Below are 21,162 nucleotides of genomic sequence, written 5' to 3'. Positions count from 1 at the left end.
ATTTTCTGACTTGTACTTGTCACATTTCATTACACTCCACACAGTTAATGTCTACATCAAGTACCCATTTGCTTTCTAATGTAAGTTCTATAATTCCATCATTATTTGTAAATTCTTTATTTAATGGCAAAATCACCACATTACCCAGATAAAACGACCAAGTACCTTCACTTAAAAATGCATATGTCATTTGTAACCTTTTATTTTTCCTTCCAGGTTTGGCTTGTAGCCAGTGGATCTTCTGTGCCTTCACCTGCTCTGTTCAATAGACCTTTATCATCAGAAATCATCCATGTAAGTACCATGTAGCTACAGCTACCACTTAACCCTTCTCTTAGATAAATGAAACAGACCTAGTTTCTTCAATCTCACTACCTGGAAAACGTTCACTGATTTTAAATTGCACCTCCTATGCACTATCTTTTGTTGAATAAAGTAATAAGAAAGATACTTGCTTTATTTATGATGCTTCCACTTCCAGTAACTGTCCATTGCACTGCTGGTTTGGGGAAGCCTTCCACATGGCAGACAATTGTTTTAGACATTTTATTTGTGTTGGTTTTCTTTGTCATTTTGATTTGAGGTTTTCCTGCAAGAACAATACTACAATTAAACATTTTGTTTGAAAAGGAGAATTAACAATGATAGCTATCTGCTCCCTTACCTTCCACAATAAGTTTAAGTGTCTTTCTTTTCTTTAACCCTTCGACCTCCTGTAGAGTAGTTTCACAGATGTAGTTTCCAGCATCTTGATATTGAAGACTTGAAAATGATGGACTTGTTTGCATTCTGATATTGTCCTGATAAAGTAAGAAGTTAATCTCTGTGAATTCTAACTCAGAATACATTAACCTCTAAATTACAAATGTGACTGCTATCAACAGAATTTTTCACATGCTGCGGTAAATTAGAGCCTTACTCTTAAAATGTTCTGCTCCCCCCTGCCCCCGCCCCCCCCCCAATAACTACATTTGAATAGCTGACGGCAACATAACAGCATGAAAAGTGGAAACTACTGGAGATTTATAAAAGCCACCTCCCTCCTTCTCAAACTACTCTGCTTTCAAATCAAGGATATAGATGGAATCAATTAATAGTCTGAGCTTTTCTAGTAGGCTGGCCAAAACCCCTAGTGGTACAAACTGTCTGAGACACAGACAACTCTCCTCTAGGCCAGGTTTATGAGATCAACCTATGCTACTAAACCATCAGGTATCATTATTTTTAGTTCCAGCAGTTTAATTTAAACCCACCATCTGTGACAGCAACCTTTTTCACCAGCCACTGAACACCAGTTCTAACACCCAATCTCTCAACATGCCTTGTTTTTTTATTATGTTTATCAGAACCAAGACCAAACTTGCCTCTGAGAAAACAATCAATGAATCTAAATTCCTCCAAACGGGCCTTCCTTCTTAGAGGGACCTGATTCTCAAAGGGCCTTGTGTAGACCATTTCAAAAAAGTTGTATTTGTTATAGTAGGCATTACTTTTCTCTATTTGAAAACCGAGCCAATAACTACAGTAACTGATTTTTAGTCATCAACTTGAGTCAGTAGCTCTCATTTTAGCCATATGTGTAAGACCCATTTTAACAATATTCTTTAAAAAGCCCAGTGAACGACTTCCTTCCTTCCTTCCAAAACACTGAAGTAGCAGCAGTAATATGAAGAGGCGAACACTTAGATGAAGTGTGAAGTAGATGAATTACTGACCTTTATCCAAAACACAGTTGCATTTCTACTAGATGAAATCGTGCATGACACAGGCAGGGCCTCTCCAATCTGTTTTGTGACTTCACCACTAGGAGTAAGCTGCAAATCCAAATCTGGGATAGAAAGAACATTTGTCAAAAGTTAATCTCGGAAAGCCTGGCCCATTTCAAAGGCTTACCAAGGAAAGAAAATGTGACTAATTGCACTCATTAAATTCAAGATTTCATTTCTTCAATAAAATCTAAGTCAATTTTACAAGTAAGGGAGAGGAGAGGATTATTCTAAAATAGTCACTGCAGAACATTCACGTTTTTGCTGTAATTATAGGCTAAAAGGAAAAGTAAAAACTCACTAATCACTAGACAGATACATTTTTTTCACCTTGTACTGCTGAAAGAGTGACAGAGGAGGTACAAGAAGCTGAAGGAGTACTTCCCATAGCAGTACATGCCTCCTGAAAGGGGAAGCACAGACTGCTGTGACGGTAGCTTGCTATGGGCCAGGTAGAAATGTATCTTCGGGGTAGGACTCGTGGAGATGGGGACAGATTAACCTAAACAGTAGGTGTGGAGAAGAGGATAGGAGGACAAAGGGTAACTTTCTGGAATCTGATAAAACAAGTTGTTTTTTATCCTCAGGATCTGGAGAGGATGAGGATGGTCAATACAGGGTGTGCAAGACACAATATTGATGAAGGGGTGAAGAGTCTGAATTACAGTGTTGGGAAGCCACACATAAGGCCCTTTCATTTAGTTGTTTTCATTTGTAACTTAAAAAGCCATTTTCATGTAACTCACAGACCAAGCTTTGCTTGACCTGTTTGGGCTCCAGGGAAATTGCAGTCAGTGATGGCTGTGTTTGACACAAGGCAGGGTGAGAGCCAGCAACAGAAAGATCAGGAAACACTGCTCTAGATTTTTCTTCGTATATGGATTTGGCAGGCTAGGGATTTCTTTTTTTTTTAAAAAAAAAAAAATCCTACACTGAAAGAAAAGCAGAGTTTGCCAAGCTAAACCTCTATTTTGCTTCCCTTCTCACAGTGCCTTGCTTGTAAGCCAAGTTGCCTGGTTGAACGACTATCACAGATGCGCACACATACACACACTCGCTCTCAAATGGCAAGCACACACGATTTCATCACGAATATAGTACTTGCTGGAAAAGGACTGCGAAACATCCTTTTTGGCTTTTAAGCAGAGTTTAAAAAAATCTTGAGGCAAAAATCACAGTTGGTAGAGGAAAGGGAAAACAGTGAGTTTTCCTTACAAAACAGTGAATTTAGCTACTGGCTTCATTCAATGGTTGCCCTGGGAACACCACTGTAACTAAAGGCAGAACTTCAGGGAACAACTAGGGTCCATTCTGTACTGTTAAGTCTGCATTATTATCTGTTTTATTAGTCTAATGCCTAGTCCAAGAGGTCACAAGAACTGTACTTTCATCTGTGCATGAGTAAAGCAAAGATCTCACCGAAGAGATAAAATGGCATTTTGTTTCTGTATTTCTATGGGGATTTCTCCCCCTGCCTCCCCAAACTAGTAAATGCAAACAAACTAAAGAGATTCTCAAGGTCTTACCATTGCTTCCACAAGAAAAAACAGAAGAAATTAAAATAAAGACAAGACTCAGCCAGTGAGCTGATTCAGATGGTGTATGGGATGTGCTGCTTCTTGCTGGTACTCTCGAGCACCAAGGCAGAGGGGTGGCTGAAGAAAAAGCTAAGTTGTTTTCTTCCCCTTCCCCCCCCCCCCCCCCCGGGTGACTCTCCTGCAACATCTACTTAAACCTTTTGTTCTTTGAAGCAAGATAGCACCTCAAACCCAAGAGATCACCAAGGACCATACAGGAGGGATTCCTCTCCCCTATGCCACAGGAAGCATTAAATTATTAAATTTTTGGCCTTTGGCAAGACTGACACAGCCCAGAGCAATCCTTCAACCCAGTCTTCCTCCAGGGTAGCATCCTCCCCACCCCTGCTTTTTGTGTTATAACTGAGACTACAATCCCTCTCACACAGTGGTCTTGGTTGCTACAGAAGTTCAGGAAAATTTACAGTGTGTGAGATGAACTGCATAGCTCAGAGCAATATTTGTAAGGTGATTTATGAGGCCAGTACAGAATTAAGCTACTGTTTAACACAGGATCTCCTCTAGGAGCTCTACATAGAGAAATTTGATTTGTATTAATATTCTGCCAGTTATCTGTAGGGTCCACAAAGAAATGTGATGCAGATACTTTTACTTCTCAACTTACGTGCTCCATTAGTAAATAATCTCCTCTTGGTACAGAAGGATGAGGAGAAATTATTTCTTGCATACAGAAGACTGTCAAAATTAATTTTCCTTGTCATTGAAATAAAAACTTTGTTGCAAGAGTTTTCCATACATTTCCTGTTTGGCTTTGAAATGTTCTTCATGAACAAACTTCTCATCAGGCACCATTTTCAATATATGCCAGCTCTTAATGTGGTCTCACTTGAAGTCTTGCATTGATTTCAGAGCTGTCTTTGCATACCAAGTAGCACAGAGAAGAGACAAAGAGTGCATTCTGCATGTATTGCCACATCATGTGAGAGAGGTATGGAATTAATGCAGGGAAGACTGGAGCAAACACTTCTGTTCTGAAACTCTATTGCACATATAGGACAGGCTCCCAGCATTTAAAGGAGGTCTCCAACGGAATACTGTGCTACGACTGGAAAAACTATGTACAGCACCTGCTTGTAGTCTGAACTCCCCAAACACATTAGCAGACAACCAGAAACTCCTCCTAGTATACTGAGAATAGATTTTTCCCATGCAACATTCAAAAGGTGATTTCCCCTGTATTTTCAATGAGTCTGCAGCACAAGAGAAGACTATTAAAAATACCTATGGAGAAAGACAAATGGCAAATTTCTCAAACCTTTAATTTATTGGAAGGTTTGCAAACCTATTTCCCCAGAAAACACATTTTAGCAGAAAGGAAAGCATCACCAAGATGTTGTTCCACAGCCATACTCCATACCAGGTTTTATGTACAGAAACAATTATAGCAAGAGATCAAGAAACGGGACTGTGGGTTGAAACAGTCACCTGCTTCTTCATAGTGGGGAAGGTACACCTGTCCTCTACTGCTAGGTGCTTTCCTTGCCTCACACAGGGTGTGCTTCTGTAGCAGTTTAAGTGGTTGTAAACAGGTTTTGCCCTGACCCCCTACCTCTTCCTTCCTGGCCTCTGCCAGTTTTGCTCATCTGATCCTAGGCGAACTCACTCAAGGAACAGAGCTGGCAGAAAATATACAACCTGGGGTAAAAAAAAACAGACCTACAACATAAATCCTGTTCTGTTGCTCCCTCTGTTGAGGAACAAATCAGGCCAACTGCAAGCACTCAGTTCTGCCAGACTTTAAACTGGGACCTTGCTGCACAGATCCTGCACCCACTTGAAGGGCAAGAGCTCAGATTGTTCAGTTTGTCCCTTATGTCCTCTGGGTAAGGATGGGAGACCCTTTCTTCCCTCCTCAGTTTGCTTTATAAATAAATTATTTCCCTAAACATTATGGGTAACTCAGATGCTTTAATGTCAATTTTCATCTGTCTGTGAATCTCATAATTTACGTTCATCTTGGAAAAAAAGAGCTTGGTATTGAGCCAGAATATTTTGCTACAAAAATATTTAAGGGCTATAATGTGCTAATGTATTTTCATACCAGCAAGCTGCTTTCCCTCCCTAGACACTGAAAGGAACCAGAGTAATTATAATGCTCAATAAAATCTGTTTGGGAAAAAGCACTACAGTTGAAATGTAACAAATTACTATAAATAGTTTCACAGATGTAAACTAAAATTATTATATTGCCTGGGTTTGTTTTGGGTTTGGTTTTTTTTTTACATGAAAATAAAAAAAAATAAATCTAAAGGGCCAAGATCGAATGTGAGGAAATGAAAAGCCCTGACTCAGAATGAAGGCTTTTTCAAGTGTAACAGCATAGACAGGAATACTCATCCATATGTGAAAAGGTAAGCAATAAAGCAAGAGAGAGATAAAAAGTAGGATTTGATAGGCATTAGTAAATATTATTTGAAGGACAAAAAACATCATGGAAGCATTAAAAAAAATCTGAAGACTTAACACCAAAAATATATAAGTACATTAGAAGGAGAAGGCACTAAAAACTACTCAGTTATGCTGTAAAATTAATATAAAGTAAGCAACTGCAAGATGAAGGAGGATATTATAAAGCATCTCCAAGTTCTATGACTTTTTCAGAGGAGTTCTCCTTACAAGAAAACATGCTGCAAAAATGCTTTAGACCAGCATAAGGCAAGACATATAGTAGCTTAAAAATAGGGCATGGTCTGAGCATTCAGGAAATACAGAACTATTCCAAGGCCACTGTGCCTCACTTAAGCAAGGCCTTATTGCAAACAGAGGTATTTAAGAAAAACAAAATGAACCCTAAGTGAAGTGAAGCAGTAGGGTACTAGATTGTACCTATGAGCTCTGAGTAGCTGCACTAGCTGCCAACACTGGAAAGACTTCTGTCAAGAAAACACATGCTTCTTGTGTAGTAAAGCTCTTCTGACATGCAGACAAAATAGCAGAGAAAGGAAAACTGGCTTGTTATAAATAACTTGGAGCTGAGGAAGCCATTCTTTAGAGCAACTATTTATGGAAGTACAAGTAGACATGCAATCCACTTGGAGTAAATAAAAGGGTCAGTTATTCCACAGCAAACTACCAGCAAGCCACCTTTGACTGTAGTACAGAGGTCTCTTCAGATCTTACATACCCTGACTCTTGGCAAAGAGAAGGGGCAGGTAGGAAAACAGCAGATGACCTTATTAAATGCAAAATAATCCATTAAATGGAATAGTGTAATTTTTCATGTACAGGTATATTCTGCATGCATTGCACCTCTTCCAAGAGAAAAAATACCAAAGTATACAAACATGAAGTTTCTTTTTATGTAAAGTATAACTACTGTGGAAGCCTTTAAACTTCATTATCCATCATGTTCCTCTGAAGCTGTAATCTATTAAAGGTATTTATGCTACTGAGAAGACTACAGATCATCAATGCTTGTAGGGGAAACCTAGTACCATTGTCTTTAGTCTCATTTCGCAGACTGTGATAGTACAGCAAAATTTGAAAGAGTTCCTGTCTTGTTTTCTCACATAAGGAGATTAAAAGCAACCATTGAAAAGCAACCCTTGCTTCAATGGTTCAACCAGTTCGATGGCTGCTTTTAAAGTGTTGCTGATACAGTCTGAGTAAATACTCTAGTAACCAGCTAAAGAAACTTTACTGAGCTCTGGAGCTCTCATGACTCTGGGAAAAGTGAAAAAAGCAGCTTGTCCTATGTGAACATAAGCAATTCCTAAGTCTCTTCTCCAGACTCCTTACACGTTAACATCATCTGGATGAAAGGACATCAGACTAATGTGAATTTGACTATGAAGAGTGACCTTCAGTGATATCACTGTGGGACAGCTTGTGTGTTTGAGTACATTCTAAGGCACAGTTGGAGCAGAATAATTTGCCATATATATGTTCACATTGAGTGAAACATAAAATACCAGAATTGGCACTGTATGTGACAGTGCATATACTATACAAAGGTTACATAAAGTGAATCTGTATCTAAGCCAATGAATTGAGAAAGTTAAGGTTTTGAAATAGAAATACATTAGAAAAAATAGAAATGACCTGACAGTACTTCAGAACAACCACATCATTCAGTTCTCCCATAGGTTAACTGGAAGGTCCAAGATAGGTTTGTATCCTAACCAGGAGTGCAAAATGCAATGACTTACAGTGTACAGTGATGGTGGTCGAGTCCATCATGCTTCTGTCAGTCAGAGAGCATTTGTATTCTCCTGTTGCATTTCGTCTCACATCTGTCATTACATACATATCTGAGCTTCTTATACCTTCTGTTTCTCCCTGTGGATGGGAAAGAAAATAGTTATTGTATATGGGCCTGCTAAAAACATTACTTTTTATTGAGGATTTTTTTTATTATAAGGATGGTGAAATACTCCAAAATATGTATTGACACAGCATCATTGAAGTGTAGCTACCTATTAATAATACTAAGGTTTATTTCCTGTATGACACCATAGTTTTAAAAAACACCTACAATTAAGAGCTTACTCTTTTAATTGAATGACTGACTTATTTTAAGAGGACATTAAAATACAAAATTTGAAAGTTTAGCAGAAAAAAAAAAAGAGGCGAAAACAAAAGACTGAAACAGTCTACAAATAAGAGTGTTGCAGAAATCACAACAGCAAAATAAACTGTGTTTCTAAATCTGTATCTGAAATGATATATTCAGTTTAGGAAAAATCATGAAATGAAGTGTACTGCATTACACGTGTTTAAACAGCAGAAGCAAACCTTGCTCTATCCACATCATGGTACGGAGTCTGTTAGGATATACACTATATGCAGTTATAGACAGTTAGGATATACACCTTATATGCAGTTATCGACAGAAACTGGTGTTTTGAATTAGCCTGCAAGTGCTGCTTTCTGGATGTCCAGTTGCCCAGTTTCCCCCTGATTACAACTGACTGACTTAGATCAGCTTTGAAACAAGCACAGAGTGAAACCCTAATTCATATCTCTGAATCCAGAGAGAGATTTATGATACCTGTGAACCTTGCAAAGAAACCACCAATTCCAGCTCTCCTTGAGCGAAAGGACTAGTATCAGGTAGCAGGGAGACTGAAGATAAGACAAACTTGGGTGTTTAGCTATCTCACTGTGATAGTGGAGCAAAGAGAGATACCATACACTTTTTCCCTGGCATACAGGGAGTTCCTAGGATGACTCACTGAATCTAAATGGCTGTCCTGAGATAAAAGGACTTCAGTTCCTAGTTTCCCTTGCTGCTCTTCAGCAATTCAAACATGCCAGGAGTCCAAAGTAGGTGAGGATTATGTTCAAAGGGCGACATGCGGTTTTTTGAATACCTGAAAGCATGCCACTGCTTTTGGCCTCTCTCAAGATCAGCTCTGCTCACTACTACAATAGGAACAAAAAAAGTTATATAAAATAGGAGAGAAGCAGGACATGGAAGCAGGACTAGAAATCTTAGAATATAAGGCCACATCTCTCTCGGGATTTCACCAATACTAAGATGATGAATGGTACCAAAGCCTTTTATTTTTCTCAATTTGCATTTTATGCATTTGACAGATTTGTACTACACTTTCTCTTGTGCTGTCACACTCATTCTTTTTTGTGCTGTTATTCCAGCAAACAATTAATTAATTAACTAAAGAAAAGAAATTGCACAAAGATTCATCCGTGAAAGTTCAAAAAATGGCTGAATTAATTTCCTGTACTTTCACTGCCAGATCTTTGTCTGTTATGACAACAGATTGGATGGTTTTATTCAAGATGCTAAACTGCTTTAGTCAAAACTGTTTCTTATCAAAACATCTGATGATGGGAAATGAAGCCTAGAAATTTTTAGTAGGTCCAAACCCCAAAGCTTTTGGGTAGGGTGGGGTGAAGAAGTTTTTTCAAAATATTTTGCCAACTCAGGTGAGGTGTTCTCAGAGTCTGATGTAATGGCCAATGTCTATCTACAGTTATAGTCACATGGAATTCCTTCCTTCATTTGTTATAAAAATCACGTATACGCTGACATGTAGCAATGTCTGTACAAAGGATGATACAGAGTATTTCACCACGCAGTGACAGTGAGGCAGGACTTACTGGAATGTAAAACAGGAACTCCTGTGGAGGAGGGTTGCCATTTCCTGAGCACTTCAGAGTGATGTTATCGCCTTCTTTAATGATACTACTTTGTGTCAGCACTTGAATAGTCACCTTCTCTGTTGGATCTGTGAAAATAATGTACACGTTTAATAGCTTCTGCAAAAAACCACACAGTAACACTACGCATAGGATATTCATCACCGAAGAGTACATGATTTTATCATCAAGCAGGTGAAGTTATTTGCATGTGTAGAACTTTCTATGAAAGAACTGAAGTTAATCACACTTTTTAAATTTTTGCCAATGAAGTAAGTGCAAAGAAGCCATATGATGTAAAATTCATTTTTCTTCACCAAAATACCTGTAACTGAAACAGCAGCGATTATAACCATGTCATGCACTTAAAAGAAAAAAAACCCTGATCAGTTTGAACACTTTCATGGTGTGATTTCATTATGAGGGATTAACTTGTCCTCTGTGAAGCTCACTGTTTGGAGGACTGCAGCAATCAGAAAAACAACCGAAGCTCTCAAGGCCTTGCATTAGTACTAGATAATAGCCTTCTTGCATTAAAAAGAAAGAAATATGAACTAAGCGACTATGTTCAGCCTATTCTATATGCTGATCACTACAGGCTTTCAGAAAGATGAATCTGGTGAATATAATAGGACCCTTAACATAGTCGACAGAACTGTAAATGTAACATACTTCTGTCATGTTCAGTGAAGTTGAACTATAACTTACATTTTACTTTGGTAATTTTTTTAAGGCAAAGAGTATACTTTAATAGATGCTATTCTTTCTAAGTAGAAGCCTAAATATAATTTTTTGAAAACAAAGTAAAATGAACAAAATTAAAGGAAATAATATGAGCAGATTACTCTCACTGTTTTAATTTCAATGAATAAATAAAATTCCACCAAAGATGCCAGTCTTGCATTAAGACACAGTACAGTGCATCTTATTAGACACTAAAAAAATCTACACAGCAGAGAAACCCTTGCCTGACAGTTGATTTTGTGCGTTTAGTGAAGCGTGTGCTCTACAGCCCTTCCGACCCTTAAGGCATTCATCATGTCTGTCTTCTGCTATGGGATTTCTCAGTAACAGGAGCTGCATTCTGCTATGGCCTCTCGATGTCAGAGCCCTAACACAGCATCTCACTCTCCTCATTGGAGGAGGGGTACTGGGCTTCAACAAGCCACATCCTCCCTCCTTCAGATGCAATAGCCTCGGCTCCCTTCCACGTCCAAACAGCTTCCACCTCAGCACCTTCAGAGCTGAAGCACAACTCTGCCTGCTTAGGAAAGGGAAGTCCAGCATCACTGCTGGTGTAGAACACAACGGATGTGATGAAGTAGCTTGCCAGGAATCACATGCACACCTCTTGGTGGCTGCTGGGCCAAAAAACCCCGTTTCAGGGGCTGTCTGGGGAGCAAGCTTGCTGCAGAAACTTGTCTCTTCTTCTGTCAAGTTTATGTGAAGGTGACCAAATGTGAAAAAGTTATCATAAAGAATGTCTAGATATACCCTGGAATTGCTTCAGCTTTGTCTCAAGACTGAAAAGGGATGAATTATAATGAGGAAGACTTTAGGACTTTAATTTGGAACAGGTTTTCCCACAGAGATGAACAGAACTGGATTAAAAATGGACACAGTTAAACAAGAATGACATTCTTGCAAACCATCAGTCTTTCCTGTAGGAATATCTTGCCCTTTTATCTACTGCAATCAACCAGGAACAAATTTTTAATTTCATTCTCTAAACTGGAAGAAAAAGAAAATCTGCAGAAGTAAATAACAAGACTAATTAAATTGTTCTCTAAGGTGAAAGGGTCACCCTTCTGAGAAAGACTCAACCTGGTGACAGGAAGATACAGTGTTCAGTGCAATGCTGAGTGCTGCTTAGAATGAGTAATGTGCTCCCCTGCTTTCACTAATAAACAGGAGCAGTCTGGTGAAAGTATATCTTGCCTCTCAGTGGCACATATCTCTGGCTTGGCCCACCTTGTGCTTCTGTAAACCTGAGGTTCTGCTTTCTGCAGGAGCAAAATTCTGTGAGCCATCACCAAAAGGCAGTTATTTAGTAAATGAATGCTGCTATCCCAGACCTGCCATGGCCACAACTGTGTGATTTCAAGGAAAACACCAGCACTGGAAGCAACATGAGTATAAAGTGTCTTTAATCTGTTATGTAAAGAGGTTTATCCATAACGAGACAGATGCTTAACAACAGGGCATGACTGGAAAGTCTGCCTGACAAACATTATCTTTTTACACTGATTAATGCTGAGCAGAACCCAACATAACTGGAGTCTAGATAATTTAGATATCTGAGATACTATCTGACTGACCAGCTCCAAGAGTTCTCTTGTATTACTCATGTTATTTTCAGTAGCTTGCTTGCTACAGCTGCAAACCAGAGCTGATAATTACTGCTAGCTGAGCTAAGTTATCCAACTTCAACTAGTACCCAACTCCGCAGGAGCTAATACACTCTTCTTCTTATACTAGGTTACAGTGGCTGGCTTCTTCCAGGATGTCAACTTGAGTACTAGAGACTGCACTAACCCAAAGCTAAAAAAACAACAAACAGTAAAACATTTCTTAGATGCTGACTGAATAGGTATAGCTTTAAAAAAAATCTAGTGTAGGCATGGTTTTAAGCATGCTCTCTCCATTTCATTAGGATAAACGGGTAAATTGCAAGGAATGAACAGCAGGTCTTTATGAGTTTTTTCTGCCTGCTTCAGAGCTGCAAAACACGATAGTTTCAGTCAATCTGAAAAAAAAAGGCTGAAAGACTTCCATTTCTCGCAGTTGCAGTCAGGATTTTTTTTTTCATCTGCATTACATTTGACTCATTAAAAGTCCCATTTATTGAGAAAGAAACTAATTAGGATCACTGAACTAAATTAAAAAACAAAAATCAGATATGTCATTATCATTAACTAACATCAGTCACAAAATTCATCTGTTGAAGCTTTGGACATCTATTAATAAAGAGTTTCACAAATTCGTTTAGAGATGCATTTGAGCAGAGTAAGGAATTGGAAGTTACAGCAACCGAAAATACTCAAAAAGGAAATTGGGCAACCCCATATTCTGAAGTCAAAGTTCATACTCAGGGCCTCTTCAGTACTGAAGGGTGCGCCTGCCTCCCACTGTTGGCTAATTAGCAGCACAATGATAGTGCCCATCTCTGGAGGAAGATCTTAATTAAGCTGTTACTAGACGAAGATTAAAAGAGCTAGTCTAACAAACATTAAATCTTTAATACAGAGCGCACACGATATCGGGTGCAGTGACTGTTCTGCAGTGCTGTGCAGCCTTCTTTTTCCTTCCCATTGGGAAGTCCTTAACTGCAAGTGCATGTAGTACACACATCACAGGAATCTGCAAGAGCCTCATCCTCAACAGGTGAAGTAGCCTAATGCATGAAAGTGGTGGGAAATGAGGAAAGTAAAGCATCTCTTGGCAAGTAATAGCAACAAGGGCTTTCTGGTCATTATACTCCTTCCCTGTGAACATCTGCCATACACAGCAAGAGTTATTCACAGACATGGGGCTCCACAGATGACAGAAAAAAAAACCAGCAAAATTTGGTACCCAATTTAAAAGCAAAACCAAAATATAAAAAACCCTCTCTCTAGCTTTAAAGTGATGAGATAGGTGTCTGCAGGCTTGAAATCTCCATGTTATTTCCAAGGATAATGGTTGCTGTCCCAGAGATTTTCTTCCCCAGAAGTTCTGCCAGTTGTCATTCTGGAGAAACAGCTGGTGAAAATAAAGCTTTAATGTACTCTGGCTTCTCCAGGTGAAACCAAGGAGCAACCACTCCAAGGTTTGATTTGATTTGACCAAGGTCAAAACTAATGCCCTACTCTGCAGCTCAACAAACTACCTGTGAAGGAGAAGCAACTAGTCCTCTAGGTAGAGCACACCCTGCCACTTCAAGCCCGTGGCTTCATTTTCAGGGCCACAGAGCACACATGCTAGCTGGAGAAATCCACTGCCTTACTGACTTTCTTTGCATTCAACTGGATTACAGAGTTGTTACACAATGTATACTAAGACCCTATTAGATGCTGGACTGTATATTTAGACTCCATCGTTCCCACAACAGGGACTTCTTTTATAAGCTGAGGTATAACCTGAAGTGCGCAGAAAGGTAACACTTGGCTGGACATACTGCGTATCTCCTGTTCCTCTACGTTCTGCTACGACCTGTTGCCTTCTGCAGCCCTTCAGAAGTGTCATTTTACCAGATTTTGAAATGGCTCTTCCGCCCTCTCTAACTGCTACCACCCCCTCTGACCCTTCCTCGCCAACTGCCTGTTTTGTTTATTCAAGGAGAATCACGATTTCCACATCGGTCAGTAACACAGTAAGGAAGTTGCTTTAGGACTCAGGCCAGCTGGAAGTAATTATTTACACAAATTCTCTACTTAAAAGTCTACCAATATTCAAATTATAAATTTTAAGTGTAAAAATCAGCATCTTACAGCTGTAGATGAGCTACTGCGTTTTGTGCAAGGTAGTCTGCCAGCATTAGCTGTTTGGGACTGACTCTGCAAAAATGAAAAATGAGTATACTAAAAAACTGCTTTGTGTATTTTAAGTGTGTATTTCAGGGGACACAGAGTCACTCTAATCAAGCTCTCTAACTTTTGTTCAAGTTCTGAAAAGCCCATTTCACTGTAACTTTTTCTGGTTATCACTTTCCTCTTGTCAACGCAACTTTGACATTCAGCATTCTACTGTTAACGAAGAAATAAATCACAGGTAAATCTGAAGATAAGTAAAAATTACACAGACAATGTACCTGGACCTTCTTGCTGCAAATCAGCTTTGAAGAATCATCCTGACAGCCAAGTAGCAATGTCTCTGTAATTTTGTAAACTGTCTGATTTTGCTCCCCCCCACTGCTGAGGTAGACTTCATACAGCAATAAATGCTTTATAATAACTTACAGTGAACATCGAAGACAACAGGGTCAGATTGTATTGTTTTCTGGCCAGATGGTCCATAATATGTCACAATGCAAGAAAACTTGGCGTTTGCATCTTCCTTTGTTGGCATGTACTGAAGAGATGATGTCATGGTGAAGAGTCCAGTAGATTTGTCCACAATCTTTTGCAAATTTATGACTACAACTGAAAAGGAAATACTATTTCAGTGTCACACAGACAGAATTTGCAACCTTTTTCCTACATTTTATTGCCCGCTCTGCATTTGTTATCAGGCTGCAAATATGCAAGCAACATGACAAATTACCCAGGAGACTGTACAGTTTTCCTCTAGTATTGCCACTGACATCCACCAGGAACATTTTATCAACAACATACTCCTAACATACTGTACATTTTCAATAAATCAAAACAAAAAAACTAATTGCAAACTGGTGGGGTCTTTAATACAACTCTCAGCTTAATTTGTAAGACAGACAGAAGGCCTCAAAAATGCTGGCAAAAACAATTTTTAGGATCATATTTATAACTTTATTTTGTAAGCATTCTCTATTTTATGGAAGGTAGAATCTGTGGTCTGATTAGCCCGTCAAAATCAAAGTTGAAAGGGAGGGAAAAAAAATATTGTTCTTAAATATCCTGGAAGATAAATACCTGTATAAGGAGATGATGATCTACACAGTCCAAAATATTGGACAGATGTGAAATTAAGATAGTTAATACCTTATAAGAAGTTGGAAATTAGATACAGGTTTCTACTAGCTCCACAGGCTCAAGAATAGCTTTGCAGTAACATTAACAAAGGCAACCCTCCTCCCGATGACGTGGTTTTAAAAGCTGGAACTGAGAGATAGAGATTATATGGCAAAGGTTGGGTGCTCTTAAAAGGCCTAGAATTTTCCTTCCAGTTTCATCTTTCCATATGAGTAGTTTTTCTCAAAGCAACAATACATTAGACTAAAGCAGAACAACTCTTATAAACACAGTTCTTCATGCATCCACCTGTCTGTGGATTCAGGGACATTGGCCATTATTGAAATGTACCTTCTTCCACAGGCTGCAAAACTCTCCCGTTTCGGTACCACGTAACGTTGCCTTCGGGATAACTATCTCTCGCAACGCACTCTCCGAGCTGCAAAACAGATAGGAAATAGTCACTGGTTTTGTCCACTATGTTTTAATATAATTCTATTTTTGCTTATGCTGCTTTGGGTAAAAATTTCTAGATAGTTCAAATGCTTAACCCCAACCATTTTTCTTAAATAGGACAAATCCCATCAGTGAGGCTTAGGTAGGGTTTGGAAGAGGGTTTGGTGGTGGGTCTAAGATCAGGATGGCCCCTGTTTGCAGAATCTGGCAGGGCTAATAAAGTAGTGGCAATGGAAGTGCTCTGCGCTCAGCCTGGCTGTAGACAAGGATCTCTCACAGGCAGGTGTGCACGCACATTCATCCTCTCCGAGCCTCAGTCCATCACCTCTCTCCATCTTGACCTGTAAAGCGGCTTCAGGAAGCTGTCAGGCACATAACTTTGAGGAATAATGCTGCTCTTACCATTTGTAGCTTCTCTGTTTCTAAGAAGTCTGCTTGATGTAAGATTTCTGGTTGAGAGGGTTGTTCTAGAACATAAATAGGATAAAAGTACTGGTGAAGGGAGCACAAACAGCTCTTCGAAAAACAAAAAGTTGCTAAAAGATATAGGGACTTTGAGACTAAATAGAACAATCTGGCCTAGTATAGTCTTACCTATGCCTCGCCATTAAATGAAGAAAAACTGAGATACTTCTACCTCAATAGCAGCAAATGGATTGAAAAGGAAAAACCATCACTTTAAAATGTGTCATACTTTCCATAACGGATTCCATGCATTCTGACAATATATATTTTAGCCAGGCAGACTAGTTCAGCACCTGTGAACTCTGATCTCTCTGATTTATAGGATACACATGCTGGAGAAGGAACCACTGGTACAGAAACTATAGCAACAGAAAAGCAGCTTTACTCTGGATATTACTGTAGCTGAGCTGTCATATTATAAAGGAACAAATTCAACCCAATCATTCTTCTAAGGTTTATTTTTCTTAACTGGGATTCTTACATTTAAGAAATTCAGATGATAGAGATAAGTGTAATTACTTTAACTGATTCTGAGTTAGTTATGACTCTCTTAAAAAAATAAACTTTCTTCAGTGCCAGTATGTCTTCTTATTTACTTTTATTATAGTAGATGGACCTCTTAGCTTGCCAAAGTGGAGGATCTATCAGTGTTTCCATCATAAAAGACTACTTTCTAGAGACTACATAACTTGTCTGTTAAAATAGTTTGGCCTGAAGCCCGGAATGCAAATTTTTATCTCCAAAAGAGACAGTTTTCCCCACAATTTTAAAAGAAGAGGGGAAGAGTGAGGGGAAAAAAAAATAAATCAATGTTTATACAGTCAAAGAAAGTCTCTACACCCTAGCTATACTGCTTAAATAAGCATACATATTACATACTTTTACAGACCGAAACATCCTTAACCATGCCAGCTTACAGAACCTTTTTCCCAAATCAAGCTCCCTATGAAATAGTGTATGTATGTCAGTAATCCCAGCCCAAAGTGAACTTCACACTATCTTGCCAAAATCTCTGCACAATGATGAAGTTACTAATGTGCAGGTGGATTGTTCCTGCTCTCGATAGCAAGACTAAGTATTTCCACAATAATCCATTTGCTCTGTGTGCATGTATGTGTGAGTGTTCATGTGCACACAAATGCACAGATGTTCTTCACTTGGAAGACTATGCCAGGATGAAACAGGAACAGCTCAAAAGAGAAATGAAAGCCAATAAAAGAAGCTATTCATTTGACATTTTCAAACAACTTTGCTCGTGGCAAAACCCAAAAACAAACAAAAGAAACAGTCAAGGCTATGCACCAAAACCATCACAATTTTTTCAAAGGTCTAATAAAGATTTATTTATTTATTTTAATATATGTGCATGTTTTATCGTTAGTTTTAAAGGAAAAAGGTTAACCTATTTTCTGTAATAACCTGTCAAGGACAAAACATTTTCATGTGAATTCAAGCAAATGTGGTTTTACAAGACCATTAACAGGCCTTCTGGTTCAGATTTTCGGGTCCCATAAACAGGCATAGTTGGCTGCCTGTCACAGTCACCAGCAGATCAAACCACAAATCACACCACCTTCCCCTCACCTCAGCTTTGTTCCCTTTTATCTCTCATCTCCCGTAGGACTGGTTTGAGAAGACCTACTTTTTGGTGCTTTGGACGCTCCACCCTGCAATGCTCCTGCTGAGGGAAGGGGAGGACCTCCTGCTCCATGGGCCCTGAGTGGTTCTCCCTACTTTAAGTGCTCTGGTGACCGAGCAGATGCTCCAGTTGAGAGGCCACCACCTGCTTTCTCTCAGCAGTCTCTGAAAGGAAACGCCTGCTGCCAAATCCCCACAGCCACAGCACGTGCCCCAAGGTAATTTGCTAGGAAGAGACTTATTTGGCATTTACTAGCTCAGCGTCTGAAGCGAGAAGAAATTTTAAACTTGGCAGCAGTAGAGCCCACTTTGGTGGGTTTGCAACTTCAGCACACTGCTTATCTCTGGGCTTAAGAGCTTGCCAGAGTAGTTTGCAACTCTATACAGGTCCTATCATAGTGGGGAGAAGAGCTCTCTGTCTGCAAAAGCCAAGCACTGGTGTAGCAGGACAGCAACTGATGTCCGCCGGGCTGCTCTGCTTTGGAAACTCTGGCCATTTAATTCCAGAAAAAACAAAAAGATGCTGACAGGATCCATCTGGAAAGCTGGTAGAGCTTGTTTGTGTAGTCCAGCAAGTGAGACTAGCAGGTGGTACCTGTGCAATGAGCCATTTCAGCTCGTTAGTTCCGAGTTAATCAGGGAGCACAGCTGAGGACGTGACAAGCTCCACTGAAACCCAGAGTCAGACATGACTTCTGGGATACAGCTGAGTTTCAGGTGCACAAGATTTTGGTTTATGAGAGTTGGCAGCTTAGCTCTGTTTATCTGTGGTTCAAGGAGTTAGAAACTCCACTGGTTAAATAAATGAAGCCCCCAGGCTACTCTTAACTCTTTCATAATTAGACCAAACAAGCAAGCAAGCAACAATAAAAATTAAACCCCAAAAACCAGACTCAAGGAAGTGGAAATATTAAGAGAACCCTAAAGCTGTGAACTCAAAATGAAAACCAGCAAAGGTAATTTTTTCTTGCAGTGCTAAGTCAGCCACATTACATATGTGGCACCCTCTATTCTTATCTTCCTTAGTAAATAGAAGCTTTCTCTATTAGTATTAATGCATACAATAAAACATACAAGCTGTGCTCCATGGCTGAGTTAGCATTGTGTTAATATTTAGTACAGTACACAGTAATTCAAGCAGTTAGCATTTCGTTTCACCATATACCACTGTCTCATCTACATATTTACTGCTGTGCAATAAGTAAACATGATAATTCTTTATCATTTCCTTTGAAGCGTTGTGTTTACTATGCATGCTCTGAGCACACTCCTCCCTGTTGTCATTAATTCGATTGCTCTTGCAGTTGAATTGAAAGTGAAACGAGGAAGAGGAATTACTGTTGACTCTAATCTAGCTTCAATCTCATTTATGCCACTGACAAACTTCTGCCTAGACACCACTGAGGACTCCCCGACACCTTCTCTCTGAGACAAGAGTAAGGGTTCTCTTCCAAAACATGAATTTGCGTTTTTTAAGCAGAAGCGTTATCTGTTTAAAATTGCCCATTCCCGCAAGCAACACACAGAGACTGACTTTGACTGTGTAAATCTGCATCTGAAGAGGAACAAAGGCCAAAAAAATGCCAAATAGAAACATGAAGCTGAGGAAGATATCCACAGCAGTCACAGGGCAGCAATTACAAACGCTAACCTTAGCCTCAGCAGACGTGTGCCCGTAAAAAGGAGTAAGGGACACCTCCACAAGCGGACTCAGGGTTTGAAGGATTACATGTCTACTCTGAATCAGCACCAGGAAGAGGCCAGGTTTGTCCACACTCTTGTGCAAGCTCAGAGCAGGACTGTGCCTCAGAGTGCTGGGCCTCCCACTGTGGGTCAGCCTTGCAATCCGTTCGTAGCAATACTGAACACTAATTAACTTTTCTGTGCTCTACAACAGAACAGCAGACTGGTGGTCCTTCTGATAGTTCAGCAGCGGACAAAATAAGCATTTGGGGCTAGCAACTCGTTTTCCAGCCTCTCGCTCACAGCTCATACCCATTGCGTACTAGCTGCTCAGAGCTGGTTTAAACCTCTCCGTTGATCTAATCCTGCAGACTGCACACAGTTAATGTTTCCCTCTTGCAGAAAAATTCGCTCGGAGAACAAATGGAAAATAATCAGTGCTAATTTTACATTTTTCATTTCCAAGGCCAAATGACATCACACAAGTGAGTCATTATCAAAGACTAAAATTCTCTTTGAGCCAGCACTTATCATGAATAAACTGCAAGTGCAGGCAGTCCTGTTACGTAAATGCCACCAGTAGATTACATTTTTGAAAGCTGCAGAAATTTGCTAGTCCTAGTAATTTACTCAGCCAAACTTACTTTCTTGGCTTTAATCTTTCCCTTAAACAAAAGTTTCTGTAACTTATGATTCAGATGCTGATGAATGTTAACAGTAGTAATAACTAGATTTACTTACTGAAGACTTTGACTATCGTTGGCTCTTCGGATACATCGTCTTCTGTAACTAGCATACATACAAATCTCTTTTCATCACTGATTCTTGCATTCTTGATGGATAATGTATAGTTTTCTGAGAGACTCAACCTGTCTTTGTAGTCTGGTACATCATCATACTGTACATTTTTTTTTGTTGATGATCTGAAGGCAATAAATACTGGAGATCCATTGGGCATTTCCTATAATAAAAGGATAAACACCTCTATTTTGCATAAACACTCACTTAGAAGTTCCTGAAGATCTGCAATCGGTACAAACCCGTAATTTAAAAAAAAAATCTAAAAACTGCATCAGATGGCTTTTTTCCTGATTAATTTCTGCTGTACAAACAAGAAATTCAGTGTAATACAAGAGCTAGTTTAAGACTGCTGTGGTACACACTGAGAATATCATCAGGAGAAATAATTTCAATCCTTTGGCTCAATCTCGGCATAGCACAGGGGTTTCTCTGATGAAGGCTGGTGGTTCTGGCACCACCTGCCTCTGTCTGTATGAAAAAGTATCTGAAATAGAAGCATTCGTGGGCTGGTCTCAAAAGCTTCAGTCTCCTTTTTGTTCATGATTGTTTTACATATTCATATTGTTTGTCTGGGATATTCAGACTTCATTTCAAATGCAGGATTTAATCAGGCATAACTGCCTATTTTATTCTAAATTAGTTTTTAGCTTTTTTTCCCCTTTGTTTTCAAAAGACCCAAGAGCGTGTAGCATGGGAATATACATACAATCAAATATTGTTATTTATGCATCTCAGGATAATCTGCAAAATATTATTTTCTAGACGTCCTCCTTATATTAATAAGTATGCAGTTGCCATTCTAAGAAGGAATACAAAGTTGACAGCCTTGCACAAACCTACCATATAAAAAATTTATTTTTATGAGAACAAAGTTACAGCCTGAGTTCTGCAGGACTTTGTTCCCTGCCCCCCCTACACACACACACAGAGCAGGGACAGACACTGTCTGCCTTTAAATAAAGTAAGGTGAAAGGTTGACGCCATCTTTATGTTCAGTATTGTGCTGGGGGCTGGAAGAGGTTTTCG

General features: G+C 39.3%; 1 protein-coding gene across 1 annotated transcript in view; it reads right to left on the bottom strand.

The window, feature by feature from the left end:
* The window catches only part of ALCAM (activated leukocyte cell adhesion molecule), a 128,782-nt gene that overhangs the window by 13,404 nt on the left and 94,216 nt on the right, over positions 1 to 21,162 (bottom strand). The window contains exons 3-11 of the mRNA XM_074811466.1: positions 20,077 to 20,296; positions 15,952 to 16,016; positions 15,445 to 15,532; positions 14,404 to 14,586; positions 9,428 to 9,555; positions 7,513 to 7,642; positions 1,716 to 1,828; positions 665 to 800; positions 452 to 589 (exon numbers count right to left, since the gene is read on the bottom strand). Coding sequence (XP_074667567.1) covers positions 452 to 589; positions 665 to 800; positions 1,716 to 1,828; positions 7,513 to 7,642; positions 9,428 to 9,555; positions 14,404 to 14,586; positions 15,445 to 15,532; positions 15,952 to 16,016; positions 20,077 to 20,296 — 1,201 coding nt within the window. The remainder of the gene's footprint in view (positions 1 to 451; positions 590 to 664; positions 801 to 1,715; positions 1,829 to 7,512; positions 7,643 to 9,427; positions 9,556 to 14,403; positions 14,587 to 15,444; positions 15,533 to 15,951; positions 16,017 to 20,076; positions 20,297 to 21,162) is intronic.

This window comes from Strix aluco, chromosome 2, assembly GCF_031877795.1.
Source record: "Strix aluco isolate bStrAlu1 chromosome 2, bStrAlu1.hap1, whole genome shotgun sequence".
In the NCBI taxonomy this organism is placed as follows: domain Eukaryota; kingdom Metazoa; phylum Chordata; class Aves; order Strigiformes; family Strigidae; genus Strix; species Strix aluco.
The sequence above is the reverse complement of the archived record's forward strand: the minus strand, read 5'-3'. Positions and strand labels throughout refer to the sequence as shown.